The sequence below is a fragment of the Coffea arabica genome, chromosome 8e (assembly GCF_036785885.1).
Source record: "Coffea arabica cultivar ET-39 chromosome 8e, Coffea Arabica ET-39 HiFi, whole genome shotgun sequence".
NCBI classification, from domain to species: domain Eukaryota; kingdom Viridiplantae; phylum Streptophyta; class Magnoliopsida; order Gentianales; family Rubiaceae; genus Coffea; species Coffea arabica.
The window spans coordinates 51574366-51593337 of NC_092324.1; the positions used below are offsets into that span (position 1 = coordinate 51574366).

Below are 18972 nucleotides of genomic sequence, written 5' to 3' on the forward strand. Positions count from 1 at the left end.
CACCTCAAATCAGACAACGTAATCTCAAGGGCCCAGATTCATTTTCATTCACTAGTCGCCACCAACGAAATTACTACCCGTAGTCCCCGTCTCTCTTATCTTAATCACCAAGTCTTTTCACAGCCAGAGCCCAGACCCCTCCCTCCTCGTATATAATAATAATAGTACGTTCGTAAAAATCCCCTTCATTTCTCCCTTCTTCACCCTTTTTCCTCCAAAACCTCTGCCCTCATCCAGTTCACAATCCGGATTTCTCTGTATTTACTATTCTTAGGCTATATTTGCTCTGGGATCTTCACAGATATATCGTGTATATATATATATATATATATTGTGGGTTTTACCTTTTTCTTTTTTCTGGAAAAGACAAGCAAGGAAGTAAGGATGGCCGATCATCATCATGAGGAGGATGCAAAGGCGGAATCTTTGATTGAGAAAACTAGGGACAAAGTTCATGGTGCTGATGATTCTTCTTCGTCTTCTTCCGACGACGAAGGCAAAACCTCATCGTTGAAGGCTAAGGTTTTTCGCCTCTTCGGAAGAGAGAAGCCCGTTCACAAGCTCCTTGGTGGGGGCAAACGTACGTTATTTCTTTCGTCCCTTCTTCATAGTCTTACCAATTCCCCATCCTCTTCCTTCCTCCTTTTGCCTTAATTTACTGTCACTATAGTAATATCATAACATCAACTGCTTTGTTTTCGGTGAAGTCATTTTTTTTACCTTCGTGGGATTTGGTGTCGGAAATGAAATTGTTACTTCCTCTGTTCTTAGTTGGTTAAGATGTAGCTCAGATGGGCAAATTGTTTTCCCATTTTGGGTTTTGTGATGTTTTTTTTGTGTTAATTTTAGCGTGTGAAATCTTTATTTACTATGTTGATTTTCATGTTTTGCAAACTGTACTTCTTTTGTAACTTATCGAGTTTTTGGTAATTAGAGGGCGCTGATGATTCGGAATTTTGATTGTGTGTTATGGATCCGGATCTGTTCAAGTGCGGTACTAATTTGTTGTACCAGGATACTTTGGAAAAGATGTTGCCTTTTTTCGAGTTATCTGTTTATTTGTATTCATGATCATCTGGATTGGAGTCGTTTATAGAAAAGTTAAACTTTTTCGACCTCATAAAGCTTGGCTGGTGCTCGTCTTTTTCTTTTGAAGTTGAGATTGTCAACTAGATAAAAGTTTCTCTAATCATTTAAGCTTTTTTAATGGGTTGTCATTTTTTAACATAGATATTGGCTAATGGCAATTTAAAAAAACAAAAAGGAGATTGGGAAATGTTATCTGATGCATATTGATGGTGATTATAATAGTACATGTTCTTTTCCGTGCAGCTGCTGATGTGTTTATGTGGAGGAACAAACAGATATCAGCAGGAGTACTAGGTGTTGCCACTGCTATCTGGGTTCTGTTTGAAATTCTGGAATACCATTTGCTCACATTAGTTTGCCATGGTTTAATTATTGTACTGGCTGTGTTATTTTTGTGGTCCAATGCGAGCACCTTCATCAACAAGTAAGAGAATCATAGTGAAGATTCCTTTTTTTTTTTTCACCCCCTCTCCGTCTTTCTTGCACATGGTAGTTTCTGAGCGCGGAAATTTTTTTTTTGGTTGTCTTCTTAACTAGATCTCCACCTCGCATTCCTGAAGTTTCTGTTCCTGAGAAGCCGGTTTTACAGTTTGCATCTGATGCAAGGGTCGCGATCAACCAGACTTTTGCACTTTTGAGGGATGTTGCATCAGGAAGGGATCTGAAGAAGTTTCTGTCTGTACGGTTTTTCCTATCTCATATGAAATATAGCCAGCCTGATGGTTTTTATAGTGGTCTCTTTATATCTGTTGTGCCCATTGAATGCACTTTCAAAATTACTAGGCTATGTTACAATGGGATGATAAGATTTGTCTTTGTTATGAAACATATGAAAATTTATATGTTTTTGGTGCCAAAATAGTTTTGGGTCCTCAGCCTACGGTTTTGGCATTCTTATTTCCAATTGTTGACAACTCTTGCTGAATTTCGTTGCTGAAAAATCAGGTGATTGCTGGCTTGTGGATCTTTTCCATTCTGGGCAGTTGCTGTGATTTCTTGACCTTGCTTTACATATGTAATGTCCTTAAACCCTTCATCATTACTGATGACTGACATAAATGTTTGGGTCTAATGATATGCTGTTGATGATGATTTTGGAAGCAGCTGCTGTGCTGCTTCACACAGTTCCTGTGATTTATGACAAATACGAGGATCAGGTGGACTCGTTTGCTGAGAAAGCTTTGGCGGAGCTCAAGAAACAGTACGCTGTGTTTGATAAAAAGGTGCTGAGTAAAATCCCAAGGGGACCATTGAAAGACAAGAAGACGGATTAAATTTAAAAGACTGATCTTGTGGCTGTTAGTTCTGATGAGAGATTTGATGGTGGTGTAATAGCCTAATGGGGCGTGTCCATAGCTTGTTAATTATGCGCTCAATAGTTGAAAATCCTGCTTTAATCGTGTCTTTATTTTGGGTGGTTGGCCTCAAAACCATGACCGCAGTTTGAGTGGGTCTGTACATGCATCATATGCCACACTCACTCGCTTATTTAAAAATGTTCATCTGAATTCATGCTTATTATTGTTGCTTATTATTGTTGTTGGGTGAGTGCACAGGTCTCAAATCAGGCTGGCTGTTCGTTGGGCGGGGTGCATGTAACGCTCTTACGGATTTGGGGCAGGGACGGTCATCAGCATGACCGTCCCTGCACGGTTAAGGGACAAGATTGGCCCTCACAATTTTGTGCGGCTGAGATTACATCATGTAACTCGATTTTCGCACCAAGTGTGGGATCCATCACTATCTGTTGTGAAAATATATCCTGTGAAAAAAAAGTTACACGATGTACAAAGAAAGTTACGACCAGTTGATAATGACTACAATTGGCAGGGACGGTTGCATACTGACAAGAACTAGGCACCCGCGAAGAATGTAATATTGACTCCTAGCGCCCCCCCCCCCCCCCCCTCTCCGGTATGGATACATCATAGGTTCGCAATAATATCACCAATCTGTAGTTTGCGCTCCTCTGCATTCGACAGCCGTTTCCCTTGAGAACTCTGCATTCGAGAACTCTGCACGCGGATTGAAGCAATCAATAGTAAAACCAGAAATACGATCGAGTTATCAAACAGACTAGTTTGTGTTTGATGGCATTCAACTCTTATTAATCTTCTTTTCTTTTCTTTATTTCTTTCTTTGGTAAAAGCACTTCATTTCATTCTGTCCCTAAACCTGTGAAAAGTAGACGCTACTATCATCATCACGCTACGTGTCCGTACTGTAGCTTGCTGATAGAAATAAGGTCAGTTGAACATCATTGAAAGGAAATGTCGGCCTGCATCAGTTCCGCAATTTGTTAGCTGGTCCACGTTCGAACAACGACCGACTCTGCAAACTTTCTGATAAGAAAAGGTTGTGTTCTATCTATAACAAATCTGAGTAATTATCAGTTACAAAACATTTTATATAGCTTGTGTAATAACTGTTTAATTTCCTCCGAAGCATGCCATGTAATAACCTTAATCAGTTCCACAGAACTGTTGTCTAACTAGGCAAACTATCTAAATATTGACTCACTCGAGTGATTACAATGCTGCTTTCTAGCAAATTAAAAGAGCTAACTTTATCTTATTCAGCAGCTTTGCAGCCATCCTCAAACTCACACCTTTCACATCTAGATTGGTTACGCCTTTGCACCATAAATTAGCATGCTTGAGTAACCAACTCCGTGTCTATGCCTACAAGAAGTACGATAATTGCTCTGTTGTCTTCCTTGAACCACCTTCCCCGTACAATTCATTCCATTGCCTCAGCTCTGTCATTATGGGTCCCTCGGCTGCAAAGCTAGCGGCAACCTATAACAGAAGTACGTAGCGTTACTCAAGAACAACACCATCAGCGTAAAAGTAACATCCCATAAAAAGAGTCATAAATTCGAATGCACTCATTTACCTGGTTTTTAGCTTCCTTGAAATCTTCCATGTTCAACGGCCTGATAGTAATTACCCTTTCTTCTTTACCTTCTTCTGTAGAGGTAGCGCCTTCGCAATTTACACGTTGTTCCTCTCCAAGCTTCTTCTCCTGCATCAATTGGAAGCTATTAATAACCTATTACTTGAAAAATTGGCTGACTGGGCATTAAACAAAACGCAGCTTACAGATAAAAACAGATTATGTACTCACCAGGTCCTTTAGGCATTCCTGGTGTATTAACTCTCTTACTGGCCGATAAGCAGCAGTTGTGCAGAAGTTCTGTTTCAGATCATTTATTTCAGTTTAGATAGTGAATAATGTCAAGCACGCCAAATATATGAGGTATGCTCACTTTTCAAAATGAAAAAAAAAAAAAAGGAAGGTTTGCTCACAATCATAGGAACCTCCCCTAAGGTTTTCCAAATTACACTAAACATGAGATAACTGTGAGAGTATAGTCCTCATCTCGATGGCACGATGGCCACCTCTTTCCGCAATTCCAGATTAAGCAATTTGAGGACATCAATATAGTTTCAAACAATTCAAGAAACACACCACTTTAATTATGATAAGCTTCTGAGAAAGTAAATGTAATAATCTAGCCAAAGCAGGACCTTTAGATCACTTCCGCTGTATCCTTCTGTCATGGCTGCAAGCTCCTTGAAATCTAAGCTTTCATCAACACACTCCTTCGAGAGGAGAGTTTTTAGTATCATTTCTCTATTCTCCACAGATGGTAGACCAACCATGATCCTGCTCCCCCACCACCAATAGAGAAAAAGAGATAAAAGAAGAGAGAGAGAGAAAACATTTTTCGTCAGACACAAATCAAATCACTGCTGAGGACTGAAACGTGCATAAGATTAAGTCATTCACCGATGACACAAATTTTTGTGCAACCAGAAAACGGTGCTCAATGCTACTAGTGTTAGGTAAAAGAAAATGGTAAAAGCAGCAAGTACCTTCTCTCAAAACGTCTAATGATTGCTTCATCCAGATCAAATGGCCTGTTTGTTGCAGCAAGAACAAGAATTCTCTCACCTGATTTTGTCATTAATCCATCCCAATGGGTCATGAACTCATTTTTTATTTTCCGCATGGCTTCATGTTCCCCAGCTCTTGATCGCTGTCCAAGCATGCTATCAACTTCATCCACAAATATTATAGTTGGAGAAACCTTAGCTGCAAGAGTGAACAAGGCCCTAACATTCTTCTCATCTTCACCAAACCATTTGGATGTAATGGTAGACATGGAGGCATTAATAAAGCTTGCTCCGGCTTCCCTGGCAATGGCCTTGGCCAACATAGTCTTTCCTGTACCAGGGGGTCCAAACAACAATATTCCTCTGCATGGCTTTAAGATGCCACCCTTAAAAAGGTCAGGCCGTCTGAGAGGGAGCATCACTAATTCTTGAAGAGATCGTTTAATTTCTTCCAAGGCACCAATGTCCTCAAATGTCACATTTATTTCACTTGCAGGTATCACTTCTGGCCTTATGCGCTTTTCAAATTCATTGTCAGGAGGAACTTCCTGTAAAATTGAACAAAAAAACCTGTAAGCTTCAACAGTTGAGGTATAGAAATTTTGCAAAAGGCACCCCCCTGTCGCAGGGTTTGACAACATCCAAGACTCTTTTTTAACTTTTCCATCATTTGGATCAACGTAAGCCAATTGCCATTTGATTCGAGAAATTCTGTCATACTAATACCATCTGCTGCATAGACGTCTGATAGCTGGTTGGCCCAACATTTCATTCTATTTTACTTTGCCAAAAATGGTATCATTTAGTTTAGACAACCCCACATTTAGTCCTCAACAACAAATGATCACATTAGTCAAAGTTGAGTTGTTTAACTGGGGTATTCTTTCTTTGGATAATAGAAATATCACTTCACTCACTGGAGCTTTAGAAGCTGAGTCCGAAGCATCACCATCCTTTGCAGTTGTAACTGTTGCTTCAGTATCAGTTTTGCTTCCGGGCTTTGCTTCTGCAATTGCATTGACACCCCCTCCATTCTGTACATCATTTATGAGAGAGCATCAGCATACATGAATTCAATTAGTCCAACAACAAATAACACCAACCAAATACAAACCTTTGGCATTTCAGCTTGGGCTTCAAGCTTTAAAGTGTCCTTTCCAGCAGATTTACCTTCCTGAAATATGCTCGATCCATGGGACAAACTAAAGCATGACAAACAGCAAGTCAGCGGAAGTCTAATACAAAGACAACCGCAAAAGGTAAAATAACATAATAGAACCAGAAGGCTGAAGTGACCTCGAAGAAGAAATAACAAGTTTTCCATTTCTGTACTCAGGATCTTTGGTATGCATGAGATGGTAAGAGATTGCTGATACCACAATTTCTTCTACATAATTACTGAGGACCATTGTGTCTGCCATCCGAAGTGAACCAAGATCATCACACATAATGTCATTAGCTGCAAGTACTTCAACAATGTGGTTCTTAGTATCTTGGTATTGGATCATTTTCATATCCTCCTCCAGCTGGGAATTCCAATTTACAAGATGTGTTTCATCCTCTGGGGCTTTAATTTCAATATTGTAAGGGAATACAGAAGAAAGCCTTTCATCCAATTCTCTATAGTCACTACTAGCATCTACAATTCTTGAACCAATGATCAACACTGATCCACTCAATCTTTTCAACATTTTCTGGAACAAGACATACACTCTTTCTGACCTACAAAGCAGCATCTCCACATCCCTGAGATAGAGGATGATAGGATGGCTCTTTGAGACTTTGGCCAACACCTATTTATAAAGACAAAATTGGACAGCAATCAGCATATTTATAAAGGGATTAAGTAATCTTTCTTGAGCAAAACCATTTATATAATTGAGCACAAAAGTTGGTCAAACTTAAAATACAGAATTAATTGAAGTGTAGGACCTTGTATAGTGTCTGTATAAGAAGTTTATCATCAAAAGACCAACCGCTTGTCCGCTTGAGAGGAGCTGCAAAAAGAGTTCCAGAATTAACAAGCAAAAAGAACAAAAGCAGTACTTTGTGCTACTTTAAGCATATAGGTGCACGTTATATGAACGTTAGCATACTCAACTGGAAATCCTAATCAGCATTGTGATAGAAGTAAAAAGGTAAAACCTAGAGCTAATATCTTAGATTGCTCCATAGCATTAAAGATTATTATTTTGCATACAACTGATAAACAGACAGGTCGGTTGAAAAACATCTCGGAATCAGAAGCATGTTTAGAGGTGCCATGATAACATACCTGCTCGTGCTTGCTCACTCACACAATTTGGAGTTTTCCAACATGACATTTTGCACAAGAATATGGAGATCATCTAAATCTAAGCAGTGACAGCAATAGTCTAGAAGCCAAATCTTATAACAGCTAAGCATCAATTGTATAAATGTTATTATAACAACTATAGAAAAATTAGAAAAAACCTGGTATCACAGATGATGTATTTGAAGTAAGACTACTCATGTTAGCAGAAGCAGATGCATTTCTACGCAATTTTGGAACATTAAGTGACCCTTCGGTTCCCCTGCACACAAAGGCAGAAGCAAAAATATGAAAGACGAACACGAGGCAAATTCCATTAGTCCAATATTTTCAAATCTGAGGATCAACTACGGACATACTTTGATTCAATATCTACCCCGCTGCTCTGTCTACGTAACGTTCCTGCAACACCAAAGAAGTACTGAATCTTAAGAGAGAACAAAGACAAACAAAAATGAAAATGAATCAACCAATGAACACGTTCAAGTATCAATGCTACAGAATGTCAAGAAAAATGAAAAAGGAAAAAAATACAGAACCACCAGAGGAATTGGAAAGGGGAACAAACATGCAGGGCACTCCGAATTCTCAAAAGTACAGATGCCTCTCAAACGCAAGGAAAAACTGAAAAGAATTACTATCACATGCGGTTGCAGAGGAACAGTTGCATGTAAACACACATACACTCTAAAGGGCCATGAGCTTAAAAAATTATTATTAATATCCAAAATAGTAAATAATGGTTTCTATACTCAATAATAACATTTTGGCATCAATAAGTAATACAGTAAACAGCTGGCCAAGTACTTCAGTATGCAGGAGATTGGAATCAAACTAAACCACATTTTTTTGGTCAGTTCCACAACACAGTTAAAAGAATTCTAAAATCATCCAATATAAAACTAAAACTTAATCCATGTCAAGCATCATAGAAGTGACTGTGCAGTGAAATAATTTTTGAATAACATTTTCCAAATAAAAAAACAATGATATGTAATCACATGTGATTAAATGAGGATGAAATACCACGCAGTCAAGATAGTGTATGATGAATGATGATTTGTTTAATTTTTTATTTTTTAAATGAAAGATGATGAAGCCACCTGCAAGATCAACCAAAACTACTTGCTTTACCATATCTGCAGCCTATTAGTATGCCATTTGAAGAAGCTTCTTTCACATAAACCAGTAAAACGAAAGGCACAAGGCATAGGAATTGTACAACTGAAAACATAACAAAGGAAGTTCTAGATGATCTCCTTCGGAAGGCTGGTCTAAATCCACATCTATAAAAGCAAAACTAACATAAGCTTTTCTTTTATTGTGCTCACTCAAAACAGAAAAAATGACACTTAAACAGTATAAGTGAAATTTTAAGTGAAAGGATGTAGCAACTAAAAAATGAATCTGCAAGATGAGAAAGATATAAAGGCAAAACAGGCTGCTTAGTTCAAAAGGTTTCGTTTGGTGATGCTAAAAAGAGGGGTCACTATGAACTAAATTTACGCTATGATGATGCAGATGATTGAGTGAAAGAAGCAAAGTCTAGGGAATTAACACCAGTTATGCATTAGAAAAACCCTAGCAATAAACTGTGGATATCCAAGAAAAATTCAGCTTCATGAAATATTAGAAAGAACCAGACAATTTCGTACCTTTGTATTCTTCCTTGGGTTGAAGTATTGAAAATGATCCAAACAAATCAGATACTCGGCCCAAAGTCGCTTCAGATATAGACCTTTTGAAAGACTGAAAAATAAGGTATGAATATTATGAAGCTTTATAGTTAAACTTTCAGGGACAAAAGCATTTAGAACAGAAAATACCACATTAAAGTAGTGCATGCTATAAAATATAATAAACAAGCTGTCAGGCTAGACTTACAGTTTCCTTACTGGTGCACCCGTATTTGCTCTGAATCTGTAAGGCACCAAGAAGTAATGACATGAATAAATTAAGAACAGCTTAGACCAAAGCAGATGAAATGCCGCCATAACATGTACGAGGGATGTATGTTTATTAATAATCAAGCATAACTGCATCGTTTTATGCATAAGTGCATGTTTATCATAGTTTTTGCTAGCAAATTGATGACATGATGGGGTTTGTCCATTCTTTTCCTTAAAAAAACCAATGGTAATTTTCAAGCTGAGACAACTCACCTTGAGAGAGAAGTCGGTTACGTCTAATAGCAACAACTTGGCCTCAAAGTAATGAGCCAAAGCCTTCGCAAGCATCTGCTGGTAAGTTTCTGAGAAACATGAATGCAACAATTATGCCATCCAAAGATTAGAATACCGTGGAGGTCGAACAAAATGGGACTGTTTTAGATAACTAACCAGCAGGTCCCGAAAGCAATATTCTACGACTTGCAGGAGAAAGATTCCTTGCGTGTTTATGAAATTCAGCTTTCTTCAAATGAAAAAAGGCTGCACTTGTTAGCAAAACTCTTGTCTGCTCACTGTCATAACCAGTAAAAGCAATTTAGTGCTGCAGTAAATAATACAATGTAGCTACTTGTAGCAGAGGGAATAAGCATAGGAAAAGGTGCATCCCTCCTAAGAACTTGCAGTCAACAACTAGAACAGCTTGAATAATCAAGTCTATGCCAATATGGTAGCCTAACCATTCCATTTAGAGGAAGTTCAGCACATCATCCATTCAGGATTTTCAGTTCACCATCTAGTCATGAAAGAGACTCAGAACAAGAGTCGACATGGCGAGACAAGATGAGAACTTTGCTAGTGTATGCAACACATTTAAAAGATATTGGGCTTTCTTCCTAATTCTAATCTATTTCAGTGAGATTCTGCAGAAAAAATTTAGGCCTTCTCTTCTTTCATCATGAGAGAATCAACAGATCAAAAGTCACATTCTTCTCAACAAGACGCTAAATGAAGGAACATGGAGGCGGAATTTCTTTTTGACCTATTAAAAGTCCTTAAAATTGTGCACACAAACATATGATATAAAAACCATCACTAAATTACGGCAACTAAGATGATAAACATTATGTGCAGCAAACTATCTTCAAAACATTTTCTTTTTTGTTTTCATATGGCTAAAATTTTTATTACAAGTGACACTAGTGACCCCAACAAAAGAAAAAAAAAATAGAAAAACGTCAACGAGGACTCCAAACACTAGGCAAGCAAAGAAACTAAATCTTTTGACAAAGAAAAATTATTGTAGTAATAAGAAGATGGCAGTGGTCAATCAAGACAAGTACATCAACCAGCATATAAGAAAACCACTGACACCAACACCACTGCACTGCCATCCTAACCAGATATGAGATATAAAACTGCCATCCAGAAATGGCTGAGGCGCACAATAGAAATAGTCAACACATAAAACACTTCTGTTGTGGAGATCTTGGAATTATGAAATGCGATTTTAAATTAACATTTCCAGAAAATTCACTAACACAAAAAGAATGTAGAAATGGAAAACAATAACAGAATAAGAAAGTACTAGTAATCAATTGCATAAGCCCTGTCTACCTAAGATAGTAAGGGAATTGATCAAAGGTGACTTTGCTATCTTTGCCATCAACCAAAACATTCATCATCTCTTTCTCCATAACCTGTGGGGTGAGGCCGTTGGAAGAGGAGCCACCACCGGTCCACTTGCTAACAGTCTGTCCAGAGGCCAATCCTATCCCTACTCCTATTCCCACACTCAATGCTGACATCATTATATGCTTAGACTCCATTTTTTTTTCCTTTTGGTTTTTTAATAATCCAAACGCAGATAAACCAAAATCACTTCAATTTATGGGAAAAGAAAGAGGATATGATTAAATTTCACGAACAAAAGAGGTACCGAGGAAACAGAGCAACACAGGTAGAAACGATAATTTTTTAAAAAAAATTTAAGAAAAAGGAAGAAATGAGCAGATTCTAATTTCTATAACATGTAAATGTGAAACTTTCCGTGATCTCAACCGATTTCAATAGAAACTGGAAGCAACAGCAGTGAACATTGTCCAAACGGTACAGAATTTTTATCAAACCAAAAAATTCAAAAGATAAAAGAATAAACAATTAAAAAAAGAGAGCTTGAATAAGAAATTAGAATGGAAAAACGGTTTCTTTTGACACGAAAATTATCTTCTGAATTCAAAACCGAAACCAAACACCTCCGATCTCCATCTCACTCTCAGTGGGTGACTGTTTGTCCCTGAGTGGTGGCTGTTGGCCTTTTTATCTTAATGAGTTTTTCTTCTTTCCTTCTGTTTCTCCCTCACAAACTCTTCGAAATGCTTGGTTAGCGTTTTTTCCTTCTGTTATGGTGGTGGATTCAGTGGGAAAAGTTGTAGAAAATTTTCAAGGCAGCAAACAAGAGAAAGGGAGATATCTGTGAGTGGAACTAATTAGTGATTGAGAGAGTAAAAGCAGAAATTTTCTCTCTTTTTTTGACATTTCCTATTATTGTTGATGCGAAGAAATGGCGGAGAAACGGTGGTCCAAAGGGTGGAGAAATGAAGGGAGGAATGGAGGCACAGGTGGAAGCTTGTCACAGACACGAGAGAGGGGAGAGAGGAGTTGGTTACGTTATGGTCCTAAGTAACTCCCAAGTCGGTTGGTTCCCGCCTTTTCAGGTCCTGGCGTACCGGCATTTTTAAAAGTGCGCAAAGCCGCAAAAGTACACATTTTTAAATGTGTACTTGTCCAGTGCGCAATGCAACCTCACAGTAGCGTAACCATTACTAGTTCCGTCGGTTGGTTGAGATGTTTTCTTCCTGGTAGCTACAGTCATCCTCATGTAGTGGCGATGCACACAGAAAATTGCCCGTCGCCTGATACGCCGATCTGCTTATCCAATCAGGATTTGGTAGTAAAAGGTCGTGCAGAAGAGAGGACTGGTTTTACCAGAACGGGCCTTTGAAAATTGAAGTACAACCGAGTGACGTTTTTGGCCCTTATCCTTTCAACAACTGGGACAGAAAATATCTTTCTATTTTTGGCTAGTGTACGCTACTGGTTTTGGATAATATTTTATTTGATCGACTCTCTCAGGAATTTGTTGAAGTCCGTTCAAAATCACAATGAAAATGTATTTCTTTTTTTTTTTTTTTTTGGGTTCCATGTTGATGGCTGCTTCAAGTTGGCGAGGTCAGTGCCACCCCCACCAGGCATTGAGTACATGTAACACAGGACGAAAACAAAGCAGCATTCATAGTATTCCGATCATGATGGTTCTAACAAAAACGCAGTGAGAGTAGTTCGACATCAATAATCAAACGTGAAATATAGTTGATAGTTTATGCAAATATACTGTAACCATTCGACGCTAGAAGGCTATTGAACCAGCTGCATCAACGAATCACGCACGCGATAGATTGACAATTGCAGATTCCCTAGGCTGGCCTTCCATCTTGCACTGCTCCTGGAGTAGGGCTGCACCAAGCACTGAGCTCCAGCCGAGTGTTAAAACATTTGAGTCGAATTCGAGTATCTATTTGTTAGACTCGATTACTCAAAGAGCCGCTCGAAAAGCTGGAGTTGAAAAATGCTCCTATATCAATTAAAATCGAGCTGATTTCGAACTCCTTGCGAGCCAAAATATTAAGCTGACATCTCGAGCTAGAAATTGAGCCAAACTCGCGAGTCAGAAACAAATCAAGTTTGAATTTTTCTTTTCTTAAATCGAGTCGACCTCTAGTTTCATTTTTTTTTTTTTACTCGATGAGCTCGCACATTAACAATTTCAAATTGACTCGTTTGCAGTTCTATCCTGGAGTCACAAGTCACGACTACATTCTCTTCTTTTTTTTTTTTTGGTTGAAAAGCAACGCAAAAAGATAAATTTTGTTCACTTCTACTGTTTTTTTTTGGTTGCCTGCCACGGTATCCAGGGCTTTGCCCTGACTAATCCGTTGGTCGACCCGGGTCGCACACCTGGCTATGGTGGGTGAGTCTCCCAACAAGGGTAGCTGCATACACCAGGTTTCGAACCCGAGACCTGCTTAAGCGGAACCAAGCTGCTTACCACTTGGCCCAACCCCAGTTGGTCACTTCTACTGTTTGACAATGCATAAGCGACGTCAAGGTATATTATATTGGATACTCTCACAACAGGCACGGTTCCACACGTAATGTAAAAGTGCTATGCGTGCCTTGGGCTGTAAATGATGAATTCTTGAATTTTGACTTGTATACATGCATATTGAGTTTGAAAGGAATTTCAGGGCCAAAAACCATTGGCGGTTTCATCTCTTTGTAGTATAATGCTACCAATTTTTGTTCCTTGACAGGTAGAATTTGACAAGCTAATTAACAATAAATTAAATGCGGATCGACAAGAAGCTGTAAACTGAATGGCTACTGGAATGCACAACCGAGTAGGGAGGGACGACAAGGAGATGTTGGATGCGATTCTTTCATAAAGTTAGTGTCACCACAATCCGTTGCTGTCAAGATGGCCGAGTGGTCCAAGGCGCCATGCTTGTGAGAGGGGGTGTGGGTTCAAATCCCACTTCTGACAAGTTTCTTCTTACCTTCTTAGCTAAGTCCGCCCCATGCGAACGAACGAATCAATGACACTGCCTCCATTTCATCCCTCTCGCTCAATTCTATGGTGTTTTCTTAATTAGTCAGCTACTGTAGTAATTGCCATAGCAGTTTTAGCCTGTCCAAAATTTTTAGTACGCCGGCTTCGATTCACATTCTCCTGATCTTCACAAGCTGGCATATAACAGCGTCCCTATTTGTAATACAACCCGCATACATATCGCATAATCTGCTTTTCAGCAGTAGCACCCAAATTAACTCTTCAAAGCCCAAAGAAACAAAACAATCCTCATTCTGTGCTCAATTCAATATGAGAGTGAGACAGAGAGTGATATAAATTGAAGACATGAAATTTTATTTCATCAAATCTAAGAATACAAACCCATTCCACAAACTATGCAAGAGAATTGATGGTAGTAGACTCCTAGACCGTGCATAAATTACACCCATCACAACCCCTAGAAAAATTAGTGGCAACATTCTCTGTACATTAAAATGTGCTAAAGCAAAAGCAACAGAACTCATTAGGACTGAACACCAGACGGGCATGTATTTAGTCAAGGAAGGCAGAAGGAAACCACGAAACACAATTTCTTCCCACAACGGAGCACACACAACAAGTACCAATGCGTACAACCCCATTGCCACCGGATCTCGTGCCATGATTGACTGCTCCACAGTTGATAGAGTTACAGGAGTTGAAGGCAGAACAGGCAATAAATCAAGGTTGAACTGTGACAGCCTGTTAACCAATGGAAACATCAAGCATCCCAGAACAACATCCAACAGCCACTTCCCTTTGAGGCTAAATTTAAACCAATCTGATGGAAGTGGGCGAAATCTAGACAGACAACGATGAAGAATTAAAATTCCAGCAAGACCTTCAGTCACATCAGTCAAAAGGCTGAACAAAGCTTGCCCTCTATAAGTTAGTGATTCCTTGTTGAATCCCACCATATGCGCTCCAAACGGAATCATCCAAGAACCTACGAACCAGAATGAGACAACCCAGAGGAGTGTAACCTGAATCACCATAGCGGATCTTGATGAGAGATGATTTACTCTCGGTCACCAAAAGAAAATATCCCATTCACTATTGTCACTAGTAAAACTTGCATCAGAGCTTAATCATATTCGTCAAATATGTGTGTCATTAAAATGGAGACTGAACAGCAGTATTGAGGAAAGAAAATCAATTAACAAGTGGAAGTTGGAAATTTTATGTTCTTCAGAAGAATGTGATGCAAGGCTAGTTCAACCAAAGCTAAAAAGTGTACTTAATGATAAAGCCCAGAATTCAAGTTAAACTACATTTGGTCAACAAGGTTTCAGGGAATAAGGCAGGCTGAAACATGAACATGATGTGAGGACACAATATGAAGGAGTGAGCGAGAATTAAATATGGCAGTTAGAGAAATTGATGTACCACTGGTTTGATGTATGGTACAACTACTCTGCATGAGTAGGAAGGCTGCGACAACTTTCAGCCCTTTTTAGACCCTACAGTTTGGAAGTCTCACGAATGATATTCTTCCACTACACAAGTGGATAAAACATTCAATGGCATTTCGCCAGTAAAGGAGAGTTTGCAAGGTTCCATACATCGAAGATTATCTGCCTACTCCTTTTTGCAAAGTCAAAAGGCTTTGCAAGAAGCATATATCCCAAAAAGCAATGGCACACATACTTTCCAACTAGTCATATATATTAAAGTTCTCAAATCTGTCTTTAAATTATAATTTTTGAAGTAAAGATATTCTCCACATAAGAAATTTTTCTAAACTTTTTGCTCTCCAAGTGCGCCAGATTCCTGGGAAGTCTGCAAACACATAATTTGGGATCTCAAGAAGATGTAATATGCCATCACAATGAAAGCCTCACCTGTAGGATGGTCTCTGCTGTCCATGGTACAGTCCACGGTTTTCCAATCACTCTTAACACAGCATCTACCCACTGAAATAGTAAGGAGTTCATGAGAAAAGCATCAAAAAAATAATAGTATTTCCAAGATAAGCCAATCTGTTTAATTGAAATGTCACATCCAAGAAGATAAAAATAACTAAGAAAGTCTCTGTAGTTAGTAGTCAAGGGAAAACAAAAGGCATAAACTGTTTGCATTGCCATGCAACAGTATTACTACATAGAAATGAAACCTTGAAATCCAAAATCTTAAAAAGAAGTTGCAATCTGTAAAATTTTCTTTTCCTTAGTCTGCTCTGCCAACCAAGGAAGCATCCAAAACAATGTGCAGTCATCACCACGTAAACTACAGAATGACAATAAGAGTCAACTTATGCAGAAGACAAAGACGTGACAAAGTTAGAAGTTGCCTCTTGTAATCTTTAATAGGTGCTAGCCAAAGTTTTTTTTTTAAAAAAAAACATACACACACACACACAAAGCAGACAATTTCGGATTCTCAACATGATAAAGAACAGGTTGCTAATAGTGCTACTCTGTATATCATAGATAACAAGTTCACCTCAACCACCACTAATTATCAAAAAGAAGCACTAGTCTGCAATCCCATTATGAACGATTATTTAATGGCAAACTAAGGAGATACAGTAACGCAACTCAATACATCAAATGCACACAGTTCTACCTCATCTACCACTAAATACCAAAGCTAATAAGTATAGTGAAATCCAGTTAGCAAGGCAGTATTGCATAAAGGCAATAGTACCCATCCAATAGATTTCATAATGCCACTTGATATATCATTTGCACATAGGTTTACCTCATTGTATCACTAATTACCAAAATGGAATCCTATTGACAACATTATTGGGAAATAGAAATGGAGTTAGTATTACCTCTCCAAGACTTGATATCCAACTTCTTTTCCCAGTACTTGGCTTTTCAACTTCTGTTTTCCGCAAATCTTCATGTCGACTCTCCTCCCCAAGAGACTCTCGATTGATTCCCGCTGAAGAACATTCCTCATGCCTGAAGCACGATATTTTCCACTTCTGCAAGAATTTCCATATGCAACAAAATCCTAATCACGTAATACATATGCCAAGAATCCAAAACACGCGTATGCATAAACAGAAACGCACACAAAAATGTACAGTAATGCAAAGAACAAAATAAAGGAAAAGCAAATGTCGGATTTTCATGCTAGATTACTTAGTAAGTTCATATAAATGCAGATATAATGCATCCAACCCTTACAACCCATCAAGCTAAAGAAACCCAACTACTAGTAATTATCACCCCAGAAGAAACCTACTTTTTAGGTACCCAGACATCATCAGGATTAGATTTCTATGATAAATTACCTTCGTACAGGAGGGTCTGAAGGTATGAGTAAGTCCAGCTACAGATTTGATATTTGGGTTCAATTTAGAAGCCCTAAAAAATGGAGGGGCTGGAATGGAACGGAGAGGTCTTCGGGGGAAAGTTTTGGGGCAATTCAAAGAAGTGGAGCTGAGCATAAGATTAATCGGAGGAGGAGGAAAAGCCCTTAATCTAGAAGAGGGGGCATTAGCGATTGAACACATGGGGCTCTATGCATTTCTATCAGTGTAGTTCAATGATGAAGAAAACCCTATTGATGACCGGTCAGTTTTGATCCTTTTTTTTTTTTGGTTTCGTCGAGTTTTTTTTTTTTTGGGGAGGTGGGGGGGCGGAGGGCGGGGGGGTGTTGGGTGGGTTGTTTCTGGTATATACTATTCTAATTGTGGTGTCCAAGTTGACGTTTTCGACGGCTGGCGCCGGAGGGAAGTGGGAGAATCTATAGGATTTTGGTGGGGAAAGCAAGGGAAGGGCTCGCCCGGGTGGAATATGGAAGTAGGTGGTATAATTAAAACGTGGTGAATTAAATTCGTGGTTTCTCACTTGGGAGGGTACCAGGAAAGTCCGATCTCACCAGTCACCCCCGTGCTTCACAATAAATAATTGGTTTATTTTTTGGTTGGACCAGTATTTTTTTTCACAGTTTTTCTTGGGGCTTTGTGTCCAAGAAAAAGCAAGAAGGAAAAAGGATTGGTCTAAAATATTTATGCAGGACAAACTTAGGTAGATTGTTGATTTGATCCATGTATTTAGAGCAAATTATCTAGTTAGCCATTAACTTTTGCCATCGTCGAGTTTTGGTCATCAAACTATTAAAAGTCTAGTTTTGGCCACTCAAATATACAAAGTTAAGATACGAGATCATTCTGTTAGGTTTAGCCGTTAAGTTCGTCGATTTGTCCGTTTGCGCGATTTTCAAGACGAAAGATAGGGTTAATTTAGGAAGTTCAACGTAGTACTTCTTCTTCTTATTGTATAAACGAGTGCTCGAGAAACTACGAGAGAGAAGGAAATGGAAGAAGTCCACTTGGAGAGCGGAGCTCCGGCGATCTGGTCCCGGGGATCGACATAATGCAGTAAAATATTTGGAGCTCAAGCCCATGAACTCTTTCGCATCTGCTACATGGACTACCCTAGTTTTCACTTTTTTTTTTCCTTTTCCAACCACTCGACTCGCCTTTCCATACAGACAGGTCGTTGGTCCATTAGCATGGTGGAGAAATCGAGAAATCATTTTTATCCTTGGAAGATACTATTGCAACCCAAGATGCAGTTTAATCAGAATTGATCGGAAAGGTTTGGAAAAATTCTAATCAGAATTAGATCAGAAAGGTTAAAAGACAAAAATAATTCTAATTCTGGCCAAATCCTTCATTTTATTCTTCCTGAATTATCCTAATTTTCAACAAGCATTTTCCAGACAGGAAACTGATTTCAAGCTTTATCCATGCCCCTCCTTGCACCGGTAGCCACATCCAAAGTCCAGATGGAAGAAACAAGAATGGAAAAGGCAGATGCAGAAGCTTAGTACCTTGAAACTTGTACACATTTCTTTCCCAGTCCACCGTAAAAAGGTACAAGTGTAGGCCTTAATAATTCAGGTGGGCACCGCTCAATCTTCAGATCTATCTGCCATTATAGATTATGCTGCCGAGCTCCCATAACAATTTCTAGATACCCCACAAAGGTTTTGACGCAGGGTATAAAATTACCCCTTTGGCTTTTAAAGTAGAACGACTTCTCCGGGATGGTGGTCTTGGCATTTGCATGTACAGCGAAGAATTTGACGCTCGGAAATCTACTGGTGGCGTTGACGGAGTGATGCCTACGGTGGATGAAAAGGGTCTGATGAAGATTTGAAGAGGGGCAGGAAGAA

At 38.9% G+C, this 18972-nt stretch overlaps 3 protein-coding genes across 4 annotated transcripts; 1 reads left to right on the forward strand and 2 right to left on the reverse strand.

The window, feature by feature from the left end:
• Positions 1–148: 148 nt before the first annotated feature.
• Positions 149–2607, forward strand: LOC113704008 (reticulon-like protein B2). Its single transcript, XM_027225597.2, has 5 exons — positions 149–580; positions 1333–1513; positions 1627–1768; positions 2035–2104; positions 2194–2607. Exons 1-5 carry the CDS (start codon positions 385–387, stop codon positions 2361–2363), a joined length of 759 nt encoding a protein of 252 aa, XP_027081398.1. The 5' UTR covers positions 149–384; the 3' UTR covers positions 2364–2607.
• A 1065-nt stretch (positions 2608–3672) lies between these two features.
• On the reverse strand, positions 3673–11132 carry LOC113703281 (uncharacterized). Its single transcript, XM_027224591.2, has 16 exons — positions 10785–11132; positions 9621–9742; positions 9444–9532; positions 9166–9201; positions 8937–9030; positions 7641–7683; positions 7443–7543; positions 6921–6985; positions 6285–6781; positions 6103–6190; positions 5906–6022; positions 4968–5536; positions 4620–4758; positions 4216–4284; positions 3985–4113; positions 3673–3887 (listed from the first exon to the last, which is right to left on the reverse strand). The coding sequence occupies exons 1-16, from the start codon at positions 10994–10996 to the stop codon at positions 3771–3773; spliced, it is 2487 nt and encodes an 828-aa protein (XP_027080392.2). The 5' UTR covers positions 10997–11132; the 3' UTR covers positions 3673–3770.
• Positions 11133–14125: 2993 nt separating this feature from the next.
• On the reverse strand, positions 14126–17571 carry LOC113702984 (uncharacterized). 2 transcript variants are annotated; one of them, XM_027224185.2, is made up of 5 exons: positions 17081–17449; positions 16613–16768; positions 15678–15749; positions 14678–14819; positions 14324–14538 (listed from the first exon to the last, which is right to left on the reverse strand). In XM_027224185.2, exons 1-5 carry the CDS (start codon positions 17300–17302, stop codon positions 14486–14488), a joined length of 645 nt encoding a protein of 214 aa, XP_027079986.1. In that variant the 5' UTR covers positions 17303–17449; the 3' UTR covers positions 14324–14485. The 2 variants fall into 2 exon arrangements, with proteins under 2 accessions (XP_027079985.1, XP_027079986.1); XM_027224184.2 differs by having other exon boundaries at positions 14126–14819; positions 17081–17571.
• Positions 17572–18972: the final 1401 nt, after the last annotated feature.

Bases quoted from the DNA above. Each gene is read 5' to 3' on its own strand.
- LOC113704008 (XM_027225597.2), top strand. From the start codon at position 385: ATGGCCGATCATCATCATGAGGAGGATGCAAAGGCGGAATCTTTGATT. The intron at 581-1,332 runs GTACGTTATTTC...TTTTCCGTGCAG, and splicing joins GCTCCTTGGTGGGGGCAAAC to CTGCTGATGTGTTTATGTGG. The intron at 2,105-2,193 runs GTAATGTCCTTA...TTTTGGAAGCAG, and splicing joins CTTGACCTTGCTTTACATAT to CTGCTGTGCTGCTTCACACA.
- LOC113702984 (XM_027224184.2), bottom strand. From the start codon at position 17,302: ATGTGTTCAATCGCTAATGCCCCCTCTTCTAGATTAAGGGCTTTTCCT. The intron at 16,769-17,080 runs GTAATTTATCAT...AAATTCTTGCAG, and splicing joins TCAGACCCTCCTGTACGAAG to AAGTGGAAAATATCGTGCTT. The intron at 15,750-16,612 runs GTAATACTAACT...TTACTATTTCAG, and splicing joins GGATATCAAGTCTTGGAGAG to TGGGTAGATGCTGTGTTAAG.
- LOC113703281 (XM_027224591.2), bottom strand. From the start codon at position 10,996: ATGGAGTCTAAGCATATAATGATGTCAGCATTGAGTGTGGGAATAGGA. The intron at 7,684-8,936 runs GTACGAAATTGT...TTGGTGTTGCAG, and splicing joins ACCCAAGGAAGAATACAAAG to GAACGTTACGTAGACAGAGC. The intron at 5,537-5,905 runs GTGAGTGAAGTG...TCAATTTTACAG, and splicing joins ACTCAGCTTCTAAAGCTCCA to GAAGTTCCTCCTGACAATGA.